The sequence below is a fragment of the Vicugna pacos genome, chromosome 24 (genome assembly GCF_048564905.1).
Source record: "Vicugna pacos chromosome 24, VicPac4, whole genome shotgun sequence".
In the NCBI taxonomy this organism is placed as follows: domain Eukaryota; kingdom Metazoa; phylum Chordata; class Mammalia; order Artiodactyla; family Camelidae; genus Vicugna; species Vicugna pacos.
This window is the reverse complement of record NC_133010.1, coordinates 11,913,355-11,926,306: the sequence shown is the minus strand read 5'-3', so window position 1 is coordinate 11,926,306 and position 12,952 is coordinate 11,913,355. Positions and strand designations below refer to the sequence as shown.

At 43.0% G+C, this 12,952-nt stretch overlaps 1 protein-coding gene across 16 annotated transcripts in view; it reads left to right on the top strand.

Moving 5' to 3' along the window:
• The window catches only part of DTNA (dystrobrevin alpha), a 214,773-nt gene that overhangs the window by 99,513 nt on the left and 102,308 nt on the right, over nt 1-12,952 (top strand). For all 16 annotated transcript variants that reach the window (XM_072949026.1, XM_072949031.1, XM_072949022.1 and 13 more), the window contains 2 exons: nt 1,954-2,021; nt 10,397-10,477. In XM_072949026.1, coding sequence (XP_072805127.1) covers nt 1,955-2,021; nt 10,397-10,477 — 148 coding nt within the window. In that variant the 5' untranslated portion in view covers nt 1,954. The remainder of the gene's footprint in view (nt 1-1,953; nt 2,022-10,396; nt 10,478-12,952) is intronic.

Below are 12,952 nucleotides of genomic sequence, written 5' to 3'. Positions count from 1 at the left end.
TGTGACTTTGAGCACTTATTGTTATACTGAAATTCATGACAAAGCCGAGCTTCTTGACAATTTCAGGAGTAAAATGGCTCTCAGTAAAAGCGCCCCGTCCTTCCCCTCCGGAAAGCTATGCTCAGCTCTCTTTCTAAAGCAAGGAGAATGGAGTCAGGCGTGGTGTCTCTCAAGTCCCATTGGTCGGAGTTAAATTGGAAAGTGAGGAGCTCTCAGTGATGCTGCTTATCTCTCTGATTCCTGAGCTTCACTTTGTCCACGAGTCCCTGTATGGAATCAGCGTAAGCTGTAAGCTAGCCTCCCCTATTTCTTCCTATTATGACTGGAGAATACATGAACATTCTCCATTTTATCTAACGGTGCTGCTTCCCGGGAAACTTTGTGGGTAAAACGAGAGATGTGCTATTTTCCCTCTTGTGTTTGTAATTATATTCCAGGCTTTCCATTATTTCACACCACTGAGTTTTTTCTTTCTTTTCCTCATAAGGTACACATTTTACTTAGAAGGGAGAATTAATACCTATTGTGTCACTAATGACGGTTCTTTTATGAGTTAATAGCCAAAAACAGGCATGAATAGACCAGAAGGTGACAGCAGTGGTCTGTGTGTATTTCACCTTCTGTTTCAGGGGACAAGATTTTGCTTTAAAATGCATAGTCCTATATTATAAAATATATATATAAATTGGTTTCTCTCATGTCAAATTAATCTCTGAAACTAACAGAATTGGAATTTCACTCTTCTGGAAGTGAGTTTTTTTTATTTAGAATTTCTTTCTTTTTTTTTTTTAGTTTTTTTTGGGGGGCGGAGGGAGTTAATTAGGTTTATTTACTTATTTATGTTAATTTTTTTTGATGGAGGTACTGTGTGAGTCAGTTTTGGAAAATATAATTAAAAATCCATTTCAAGGAAAGAAAAAAATTTTCTTTCCTCTCTCCTTCCTCTTTCTTTTCTGTTTTATTCATTTGGTCAGTAAGTACTACCTGGACATAGTATTTGTTGATTGGATTTGGCCAGACACTGTGAAGAATTTAAAATTTTCTAAGTCACTGCCCCTAAACACCTCACAGAGACATACAAAAAGTCACCTAGAAAAAGAGATGTCAGGGACGGTACCAAGTGTGTAGTACAGGCAGTAAGCGCCTCGAGTTCACAAGCCAGTCTTCACCTCCCTGACGTTTTCAGTCAGAGCTTTCCGACCTGCCATCCTTGTGATTTATTTTTGATGGTTCTTTTCATCTCATTGCAACATACAGACAGATGCAGGAACATCTGGTCCTATCCCCTACCTCTCTGTTCCCTCAACTCTACCTCTGAGCAAAAAGATCAGCTATGCCTTCTGTTTACCATGCCTGGATCAAAACGTAATGAGAATATATATATATATATATATATATATATATATATATATATATATATATATATGTAAATACGATATGAAAGAAAACTTTTAAAGTTTAACTAGATATAACAAAAAAGTCAACTCCATCAAAACACTTAATATTTAGCCCAAACCCTCTATTGAGCTAAGCAGCTTTTCCATAAACTCTCATTATTTTCTTTTTCTTCAAGTCAAATTTTAATTTTTTAATCCTTTCTTTATTCTCTGGTTTAACTGTTGGCATTTTCATAGTATTTTTGAAATAGTTCCTTTGCAGACAATAGTGTGATTAAGTAGGGCGATGGAAAGCTAAGCACCTGGCAGGATACTTTTGTGGTTATTCGTGAGTTAAAAAAATCAAAATGTTATACCCCCTTCAACAACTACAACAACATTATATATGGAAAATATGTACAAGCATTTAAGTTAGTCAAAGGAAAGCTATTCTTTTTTTTAAATATGCAGTTTTAAATAGTTTGTGGCATAATTACAGCAAATGTGTTTACAGGGGAATGACTGTTTGCCTCACTAGCAAGAGGCTAATACACGTTCTCACCATTTTGTCTCATAGAATGATTGAAGATAGTGGGAAAAGAGGAAATACCATGGCAGAAAGAAGACAGCTGTTTGCAGAGATGAGTAAGTACAGAAATGCCCATTGAGTACTCGCAAAAAAGCTGGAAATAGCAACTCACTCCTTATGGCATTTGTACTTTGCCTTAAAATCCCAAATTCGTTACATAAAATGTACATTTGGGCATTCTTGCCTCCTTTTAGGTAAGAATTAAATTATTCAGTGAATCACCGTAATTTGTTATTTGGACTGTATGTCTTATATGAAAGAAAAGGGTTCGCGGAACCTAAATGTGTACATACACACACGGACACTTAGTAAACACCATTTAACACTTCAAAGTCTCTTGTCATCTCCCTGCACTACCACAGTGCCTGGCACATCGTAGGCACTAGATAAAATTTTTTGAATGAATCATTGAATGTCCTCCCTGTAAAGTGATGTCATGTGTTCATATGGCAAAGAGCAATCCGGTGTGAGAAGCAAGCCAAACTATAAGCTGTCCCTTGAACTTCATGCAGAGGGGGAGAATCTGCCCTGCAAACTAGCTTCTAAAAAGTGAAAAGGAAAACAAAAGTTGAACAGAGCTTGGAGGTGACCTGCTATACGAGGAAAACCAAACCAAGATTCTATTTATTGACTCCAACGGAGAGCTCATTAAATAAAGGTTGTTGGTTTATGTAAATGTGAGGTTGCTGTGTAAGTAATTGGGTGGTCGGTTCTCCTTACAGACATTTTTCTTATTCATGAGGAGGAAGAACTTGACATTGGGGGAGAAACACACATCTCAAATTCAATGTTATGAAGGAAAAAGTACGATTCTCATATTGTCTTTTTATCTCTCCTTCCCTGCGAAAGGAAGGAAGATGAACAGGAGTGAGATGTAAGCCTTTCACTCTGAGAAGGCAAGAGACAAAATTAGGTTTCTACTGAAGATTGGAACTGATTGGCAAGAAGGAGGGTCGGAGCAGATAAAGGAAAACCCCAGATAATACGATTCACAGTTTCCTTTATCATTTCCCAATAATCTAGAGGCACCAAGGCAGCGTTAGAACTAACAAAGAGGAAAGAAAATTAAAATTGATGTGAGGAATCTCAATCATGCTCCTTGCGTTTTCCACTTTTAGAAACATGTCTGAAGTGCCTGTGAGAGTTTCAGCCATGACCTTCCAATTTCCTAGGCCATGTCTGGCCCTGTAGCTTCACTTCTGGCCAGACCGCTCACCTGGAAGTGTTGCCTTTGTTGAGACAGATCTAACAGAGGAAGGAACCTAATTACCACCTGCCCAGCTAACCAAGGCTCAAAGCAGCCCAGGTCTCTTCCCATACCTAGATTCTTAGACTGAAAAGCCAACCGTCATGTTTATCACAGGCCAGCGTTTTGTCAGAGGAGGAAAAAATATATTAATATTTAGCATAAAAAAGCAATAAAATCTTAGGAGAAATCTTTGACTTCATCATTGTTACATTAAAGCCTGAATCAGCCAACAGACTGTAAGAATTCTAAAAATGGGCTTAGGTAGTGATTTTGTAAACATGTGTCTGAATTTGAGTACATTGTCCCAGCTTCTTCTGCACTTGGTGCAAAATTGACACAGACAAAATACAGGTGTCACAAATGTCTTGGGAATGAAATCTGTCCAACTCAAAGGAAGAGCAATGTAAGTTTTATAGCCATAGAAACAGAAAAGCTCTAACGTTTTCAAGGGAGAGTGACTTAGGAAAAGGGTGCCTTCATTTCCCAAAAAGGAACTTAACCTTTTCATGGAAACTTTTCAGGGAGGTCATGCAGCTTATTAAATCATTTTGAGTTCTCCTGATTAGTGGTCAGAATAGGTAAGCAAGCCACACAGATATGTGTCTTTCTTCCTTTCTTCCCTTCTTCCAAACCAAGTAAACACATCTGACCTTGACAATCCATTAGTGAGCAATCGTGTTAGGACCCACGCTGAACCGGGCGTGTCCACAGTAAGGGAACCCTGCCAGATAAAACAATTGGCTGATTTCAAAGGAAGAAACTGACTTTGATTAACTGTCATACGAAAGAAAAAGGTAATCTCATAAAAAGAACGTGTTAAATATTTTAAAAATATATGGGTCACCCCAGCTCTATCAGCACCGAAGAAAGACAAGGAAACTGTTACCAGAGAAGACTGACATCGAAACTTGGAAAGTCATTTCTTCCAGGAGTCTGGGATGTCTGGACAGGGAGCTGGAAACGTAGGAGGAACTTGTAAATCTGGTCAGCTAAGTATTACCTAGAAGTAGTGCTTTTTTTAAACATCGAAGGAAAGTGCCAAAAAGATCATTTGTTTTGGAAATTACAAATGTCAAAGAAAAATGCCATGTGAAGGCATTAAAAAGGCAGGGAAGACGTTATTCAAGGCTGTTGGGAGAGGGGAGAGAGATTGAACTCACCTCTGCTGGAACAAAAGTCGGGAGGGATTTTAAGCACTGGGGTGAGCTAGAGCAAAGTGCTGAAGGATATCAGACGGGAAGTTGGTGAACCGTGTTAACCAGTTGTCACGATTAGGAAGTTAGGCTCCTAGCCTCCCACAGAGACTAGGAGGCTGCCTTCAGTAATTACATTTCCCAGGAATGGCTCCCAGTCCTTGAGAAAGATTCCTGGGTTGTGAAACTGGCGAAAGGCTGGGAGATTTTACATCTTTAAAGGGGCAAAGAATTTACAAAGGCAAGTGTTCTAATGTAAGTGTTCTAAGAAAAGGGAGGCTGAAGACCTAGAGTCAGGAGAAACCTGTCTAAAGCTTAGTCACGCTGAGTGGAGAACACACAGAACACAGAAGGACAATTGTTGGGAAATTTTGGCTAATTCAGGTGATTTCAGTACATGTATGTGTTAAACATCTACTCTGAGCTCAGAACCACAAGCAGCGGAAGCCAAATAAACAAAAAAGGCAAAGAAACAAAATTAAGAAGCATGGACTCACGAATCAGCCAAAAAGAACGAAACAGAACAAGAAAACCTCTGTGGCCGCATACCTTGATTAAAGAAATTTGCGGCAAGTTGCCCTCAGCCAAAAATTCCCCCCCCCCGGGTATAATGCACTAATTATCAATTTATTTGGTACCTTCAATTAAAGCTGAAAAGACCCCTCACCTTGCCCTTTTCAGTCATCAAAGTTTGTCAGCTCAGGTAAGTCTATCAGACTGGCTTTCAGCAGAACAAATAGTTTGTTCTCGGACTCAAGCTCGCTGTCTTCTCTGTTTTTCTGCTCGGCGCACATCTCCTCCGCTTTGTGTGGCACTTACTTGTGGACGTGTCCGTGTCAGTCACTCACAGGAACTCCTCCTGACAGACAGACCCTACCTCCCTCTTCAAACCCATTCACCTGAGATGCTGAATTCACGTGGCTTTAAAAGCCTCAGGGCACAGGAGAGGTCGGTTTGAACGGAAGGAAAGTGACTGGAAAACTCTGTCAGAGCATAGAAGGCTGCCTAAGAAGATGAAGAAGGTCGTGTGGAGAAAGCAGAGTGAGGAGGGACCGGAAATCAAAGGGAGGCAAATGGAGGTCCTCAACAAACACTTGCTGAATGGTTCCAAGGCAGACAGCCCCCCAGAATGCTGAGCGCAGTCAGCATGTGCGTAGTTGGAATGGCGCCTAGAACATGATTTTGCAATGCACACGATGAGTTGCAAGAAAACAGATTTCAAAAATTCAGGGAAATGGCATGAGTGGCCGCACCCTCAGGCCATGGTGGATCCAGGTTCTGTTATCACTCGCATCTCCCTTCTTCATGGTCTTCAGCATCTTTAAGATGTCCACAACGTGGGTCACCATCCTGGAAATTCTCCCTTATGTCACCACCGGGGTCCGGTTTCCTGCTGTTTCTGACCACCTTACTTCTCTTTTTCTGTCTCTTGGTAGCTTCCAAACCCCCTGGAAGCCAGATTTTAACCAAAGTTTTATTCCTGAGCGATTTTCTCCCTTTACAATTTGACTTTTTCTCAAGGCTTCACCTTTACGGTTGTGGCTCTCAAGTGTTCAAGGAGTCCTTCAAAGCCACTTCCCGTGGTCTCGTGAACCAGCTGATTCAGGATCTTTGGCATGTTAAGTCAGTGTCCCTTCCAGACTTGCCTCCTCGCTGTCAAAGCTTCTGCTGAGAAAGCAGCTTGAGGTGGACCCAGCATTAGCCCCACCGACTGCCGTCATAACACAGCTAGTGTCCAGCCAAGCCTGCTGCCTTCCAGTATTTCCACAGAAGACATGCAGCTACTCTCAAGGCCGACTATGAATGTACAGACTTTCAAGAAGAGACCACACATGTAAAACTGAATTAAGATCATGATTTCTTGGGCCAGAGACAAAGAAACTTATTTTAAACAAGATGAATAAGTCGAGCAAGAGCCTGCGTGGCCCATCTCAGCTCAGCTTTTTTTTTTTTTTTTTTTGGTCCCAGAACTCATTAGGGATTCCGTAGTGGCTACTTAAGGTTGTCCATACGGGCAGTGCACTGCTGTATCTGGAAAGCTAAACTTCATTGCTCTCCACTTCCCTTTTTATGTTCAGGGGTTTTATCCTCTGCCAGGAAGAACTTTCACAAATAGGAAATATCAACAGACCTCCAGACCCTGTCCTGGTGCTTGAACAGAGCAGAGGGTCAGTTCAGTCCACACGGTCAACGAGCAGAGGAGAGCAGTCAGTGCGCTCCTGACCCTAACCATCATTTCTACGTCCCTCTTTACTGCATCCCGGAGAAGTACATCTTGGCCAAATGCCCCCTAGGACCTCTAGAAGAGGGAGGAGCAGAGAATTCACGCTTTCTGTTCTCAGAGAATGAGGTCCGGCTGAAACTGAGAAAAGTTAATTGTATGCTGCATCACAGTTCTTTTAGACCTGGGGCTTAAACCATTACTGTCAAAGTCTTACACAAATTATCTGTGGTCCCTAAAATCTTCTTTTAAAGGGTCATTTACAGATGTTGAGACTCTCCTGATGATTGAGCCAAACTCAGCATCATTCAAACTGCATCCTCATCGGGCGGAAAAGGTGGATTTAGCATTCGTGTGTTTCTGATGGTCTCTGTGTCTCTGGTAATCAGGCACCCTGGAGAGCTCATTTCCCACATGGCCTCTCAGGTTGGCAGAGGACATGAAACTGAGAAGGTCCTTTGAAATGCCAGTGACAAGATCCAAATTGTTTAAAATACCAGGAAGCTTAGAGGCATGATCTAAAAAGTAAAAGAAACTAACCAAATTAAAAAATCCTACTTTTAGCATCCCAGTAGGCATTTAAATGGAAAATAGAAAAGGTTTGACTTAATATAAGTGCATCTGGTTTTTAAAACCAGCTTTATAATGAACTACAAGCTTAATAAGAATCAGGAGAATGAGCCAGCTCTGGAAAAAATTGCATCAGTAAGTGTCCTTATCAATGGTGGTTAAAATTACTTTCTCTGCGTTCTATACAGGTGAGGCCATAGCTGTGGCTTTTGGGCTAATTTTGTGTATCACATTTCAAGCAGATAATAGCCAGCCATAGACCAGGATCTCTCAAAACCCTGTCTGATGATAAGAATAGTAGTCGTAGCAACGTCCATGGACTGAAGCCCACTGTGTGCATGCTCTGTGGTAGACATTGTCCTTGAAATGGCTTTGGAGTTGGACGTCTTCAGCCTAACAAAGTCAAAGAGAAGTGACCTTCTCATTGGACATTAAACTCCGTGATGGCAGGGACCTTGGTGCTTAATCTTTGGATAGTGATGAAGATGCTAATAATGATCCCAACAGCTGCTCCCCAATCTTTAAGAAACAAATTATCAACTGGCAGGGAAAAAAGATTATGTGGCTCCAGAAGGGAAACCAGATCCCATGGATTGAAGTTGCAGGGAAGCAATTTTTTTTCAGGGGGGCAATTAGGTTTATTTATTTATTTTAGTGGAGGTACTGGGGATTGAACCCAGGACCTCATGCATGCTAAGCATGCGCTCTACCACTGAGCTGTACCTGCCCCCAAGGGAAGCAAATTAAAGCCCAGAGATATAAAAGAAATTTCTATCACTTAGTGTTCCACAAAAATGGCCCCGGAAACCTTTGAAGGAGGCCCACCTGCTATTAAGTGCTCACTGGGTACCAGCTACAGAGGTTACCAGCTGATGAGATTGGTACGGTTATCCGCATTTTACACATAAAGGAATCGGGGGAGGGCACAGCTCAGTGGTAGAGCGCATGCTCAGCATGCACGGGGCTGTGGGTTCGATCCCCAGTCCCTCCATTAAATAAATAATGATGATTAATAAATACAGAAACCTAATTACCTCCCCTCCACCACCGCAAAATAAAAAGACATCAGACCCAAAGTAAAAACTTGTCAGAGTTCTCACAACTACGAGGTGAAAGGTTAATGTTTACTGACTTGAAAGCTCGTGTATGTTCCCTAAGTTATAATCATCCCTGTGAATGGAAATAATCTCACAGGATGGCCGTTGACTAAATGTCCACCTGTTAAGAACGTGTTGAGGCAAATTCCTGCATTGGGTGAGGTCCTACCTCTTTGATCCTTCAAGTGCTCGGTATCAATGAACCTGTTTGTCAAGTAATACACTCTCATAAGAATGAATGTTTAATGATCTGCCTCATAAAACCATAAAGTAATAGGAGTATTGAAAGTATTTTTAAATAAATCTAAAGAGATTAGCTTGAGTTGAGAGATTGATAGATGCACTCAGTGAGGGACACTTGCTAACTGATCTTGGGTTTCACTAGGAAAGCACTTAACTGGCCTCCTAATGTTACTATATCAAGGCCTGTTCATGTACTTGCTACCCTGATTCTATTCTGAAGCATCTCTGCAGCGCTTTTCCTGGTAAAGAGAAAGTTTGATACATGTCAAAATACAGCTATGTGCCTTCCTGTCTGTTGGGAATCATAAACACGGGCTTGAAGAAAGCCAAATATTTAGAAGCAGAGAAGAACAGACATTTGCTGAAAGCTTATTACGTTCCAGACACAGTCTAGAGGTGAGCCCGTTCAGAGGAGGCGGCAAGCATCACCAGGACATCGGGTGTGGATGTGACAAGCGGCCCACCGGGGAGGGGCTGCGAGGCCTGAGTCTGGCAGAGGTTCCAGGGCAGAGAGCGGTGCGGAGTATTGTAGGGGAGGTGGGAGGGCAAGAGCCTGCGGAGGGCTCGGATTCTGAGCGGAACATTCAGACCTGATGCCGTGGGCGGCAAAAGCCACGCTGGATTCAAGAGTAGATGAGTGGATTGAGGAAAGTAGTCAAGAATATGCGGAACGTGTTCCTCCATGTGAGGAGGGGGAGGCCACAGCGTCAGAAAGAACAGTGGTTCTTTTTAGAAAGGACTCTCCTCTGAGGGTGACTGGAAGCTTTGCAGGATAGACACGAGTCGTAATAATGAGCACTTATGTTCCCAGCCAGGGTTCTTGGTCTCCTTAATCAATAGAAATTGATAAGAGGCCAGATGAGAAATTCAGGCAAGGCTTTTCTGGGACTTGCGCTGCAGCAGGAGGGAGCGAAAACAAGTAACAGGTGCCCCGCTCCCTCTCTAAGTGGAGGGGCGAACTGGTCCCTTAAATAGGGTGGGGGTAGGGACAGGTCCAGGGGTCGGGCTGGAGGGGTGGCTTAGGTGGTCAGCCCACCGCCTTGCTGGTCCTGTGGTCCTGTGTGCAGGGGTCACGTACAGTCCCTGCTTCTGCTCCTGACATCTCGAAAGTGGCAGTTGGGTTTTTGGTTATTTTGTATCTTGTTGTTCATAACTCACCTGACTGCAGGAGCCACAGTTATATTCAGTCCCTTATAGTAGTTTCTTTGTATTTTGTTGTTCAAGGAGACATCTGTCCCAGCGCAAGCATTGCAGCCCAGGGTCCCAGGACCCAGCCTGGCTCACTTCTATAGCACTGACTGTGTGCCAGGCAGTGTTCCCAGCATGTTAGGTTATAGTCACTCATTTATCCTGACAACAACCCTGTGAAATAAGCAGTAGTATTATCATCAGACCCATCTTCCAGATGAAAAAACTGAGGCTTCTAAAAGCAACTGGCCTAAGATCACTAAGAAAAGATGCCCAGCATTCAACCTGCATGCACCTCACAGCCATGGTCTAATGACCCATCAGAGTGCATTTAAAATGATGATTTGGTGAGATTACTACCTGGTTTCATCTAGCTGTTGAAGTCACAGCTGGAGCCGACTGTTCTCAGAAGTGGCAGACACCACAGGGCTGAGTTGGTGTCCCTTGGCCAGTAAACATAGCTGACAACCTGGCGTCCCGTGTTGGCTCCACGTGCTCTCTTCCCCCAGGGCCTGAGGAGGACGGGACAGACCTTCTCAAGTCTTCCTGTTAAACTTCTATCCTAATAAAAATAAAAATTAAATCGTGTAGGTTAAATCCATGGCTGTTTTATGTATACACATTATCACACGCACGGCATACCATATGTGTGCGTTTTTCTTCCCCTCAGGGGCTCAAGATCTGGATCGTATCCGACTCTCCACCTACAGAACAGCATGCAAGCTTAGGTTTGTTCAGAAGAAATGCAATTGTAAGTATACCATTTGTCTGGACTAATCACCTTCATGAATCCTATAGTTTACATTTGTTGCTTTGTTTATGAAAAGTAGGCTCTCTTGCAAGTATAGATAAAAACATGTTTACACAACAATAAAAGGAGTACTGTGGTACACAAATGGTAGAAAGGCTGTTCCTAAGTCATCTGGAGGCTTAATTACTCCACTGCCGAAGTATTGGAATAGATGAGCCATAGTGTATAAAATCCTGCCCTTGGAATAGTTTAAATCTGCATGGATGTTTTTCTTCCATTTGCTAGCTTTGGTATTGTAAACGCAGCGCCATCGAAGTGGTTTCCAAAAACTTTATAAAATATCAAACATTAAGTCCTCTTTATATTTATATTTCCTTTACAAATATAGGAAAATGTTTATAAGTTCCTGGGAAACATCTAAGTTTCTTTCAGAAACTACAAAAATTAGCCCTTTGTATTAGAGGATTAACTACTTTTGCCTCCATCAGACAACGGCAAGAGAAGAGACAAGACTTAAAGGAACAGAGAAACTGGCTTCAGCTCTTCCCCTGATTTTTTCATGTAAGCAGCAAGCTAGGTCCAGGGTCAAGACTCACAGTGAGCAGGTTCCCATTCCCTGCCTGTCGGTCAGTGCTTCCATCACATTATCGCATCCCTTTTCTCCTGGGGAAAAAAAAATATTGCTTCAGACTTCATGTATATGAACTTACCCTTTTCTTTTGTGAAAACTGACTGCTATAAAAAATTACTAACTTTGTTCTCATTTTCTAATTAGTATTGGACGAATGAAAACATGAAAACCAGAATATTCTCTTGAATACATAGACACGGTTCTTGACTCTGTGGCACGGGGATTGGACACATGTCCACATCTCCACCCTCCCAGAGTCTCCGGCAGATGCTTCCAGGGGCCCTGAGCAGACTGCCCCTCCCCCAACCCTTCCCGCGCCCCTTCCCCCACCCCCGACCCCAGGGCTCCTTGGTTTGCAGCTGACAACAACTATGAGGAAGGGCAGGGTGCATCTACTCCTCAAGCTGCAGCTTATTCTCCAGGCCCAGTGGCTAGAAATGGGGCTAAAATTTGGGGCAGGACAAGAAGGGAGAAAAAACATGGGTTGGTCAGATATCAAAGATGGGCTTTGACTCCTCATAGGATCTAAACCAAACCCTCCAAAACAATGAGAAAAACTCTACTAATGTGGGAAAGAATCTGTCCTTGTCCTCAGAGTCCTGGGCATTGATAAATCATAAAAGCCCCTTCCAGGACTAGGTTAAAGGACCAGGAAAATGTTCCCACGGAAGAAAAGCTTCCCCTCCCCCCTCCCCCCTCCCCCCCATCACCATGTTCAAACAAAGGGGAGAATCTCCGTGTTTTCAGCAATAAAAAAAGTGCTGGGATCCTCCCACTTTCTTTCCCCATTACCACTCCAGTGGCCCTCAAAATAGAGGCTGGGGGAGAGGCATTAGGGATGGGAGTGCCATCCCCTTAAAACCTGGCCACCAGAGCCCTCCTTAGGCTGCTTTCAGTAGGGATGGGGAATTTTGCAGATACACACTACTGTATATAAAATGAACAACAAGGTCCTGCTGCATAGCACAGGGAGCTGTATCCAATAGCTGGCATGGGAAAGAGCACGGAAAGGAACATATGCACGTATACTGACTCACTCTGCTGTACACCAGAAATTAACACAGCATCATAAACTGACTACCCCCCAATAAAAAAAGAAATGTAAAGGAGGGGAGGGTAACAGCTCAGCGGTAGAGTGCATGCTCAGCACGCACGAGGTCCTGGGTTCAATCCTCAGCACCTCCATTTAAAAATAAATAAATAAACAAATAAACCTAATACCCCCCCCCCAAAAAAAGGAAATGAAAAAAAAAGACATTACAGAATGGCAAGGATGAACCCAAAAATAAATAATAAGGAAAATAAAGGAAAGAAGAAAGGAAGGGAGGGAGGGAGGGAGGAAGGGGAAAGGAAAAGAAAGGAAAAAAGACCCACGTTGATTTGGCAACTGGCAGCCAAAGTTACAAAAGGCACACACTGTTAGCCACATCCCCTTCCTCCTACTCTCTGCCCAAGGCCCTCTCTCATTCTTGAGCGCCTCCTTTTCCTTTTCCTGTTCTTTTCTGGCCCTCGTCCTTATCCTACATCCAGAATCATGTCAGAGTCTCATTGACCCTATTGGAAAACAGTGGGGAAGACAGTGACTTTCTTGGAAAGCAGTATTGATCCATCCCTGGGTGAGAATAGAACCTTCACACCTGTCCAGTTGCCCCTCGAGACATCCGTTCATTTACCCCTTAATTTAGCAAGTGAATAGTGAGCTCCTGCTATAGGTCTGGTTCTGCGCTGGGTACCAAGGATAGAGCAATAATAGTGAATAAGATGTGATCCCTGCCTTCAAGTTGACCAACGCCTAATTGGGTAGAAAGAGTCCTAAAGAGCCGTATCGAACAGTGTGGAGGTGT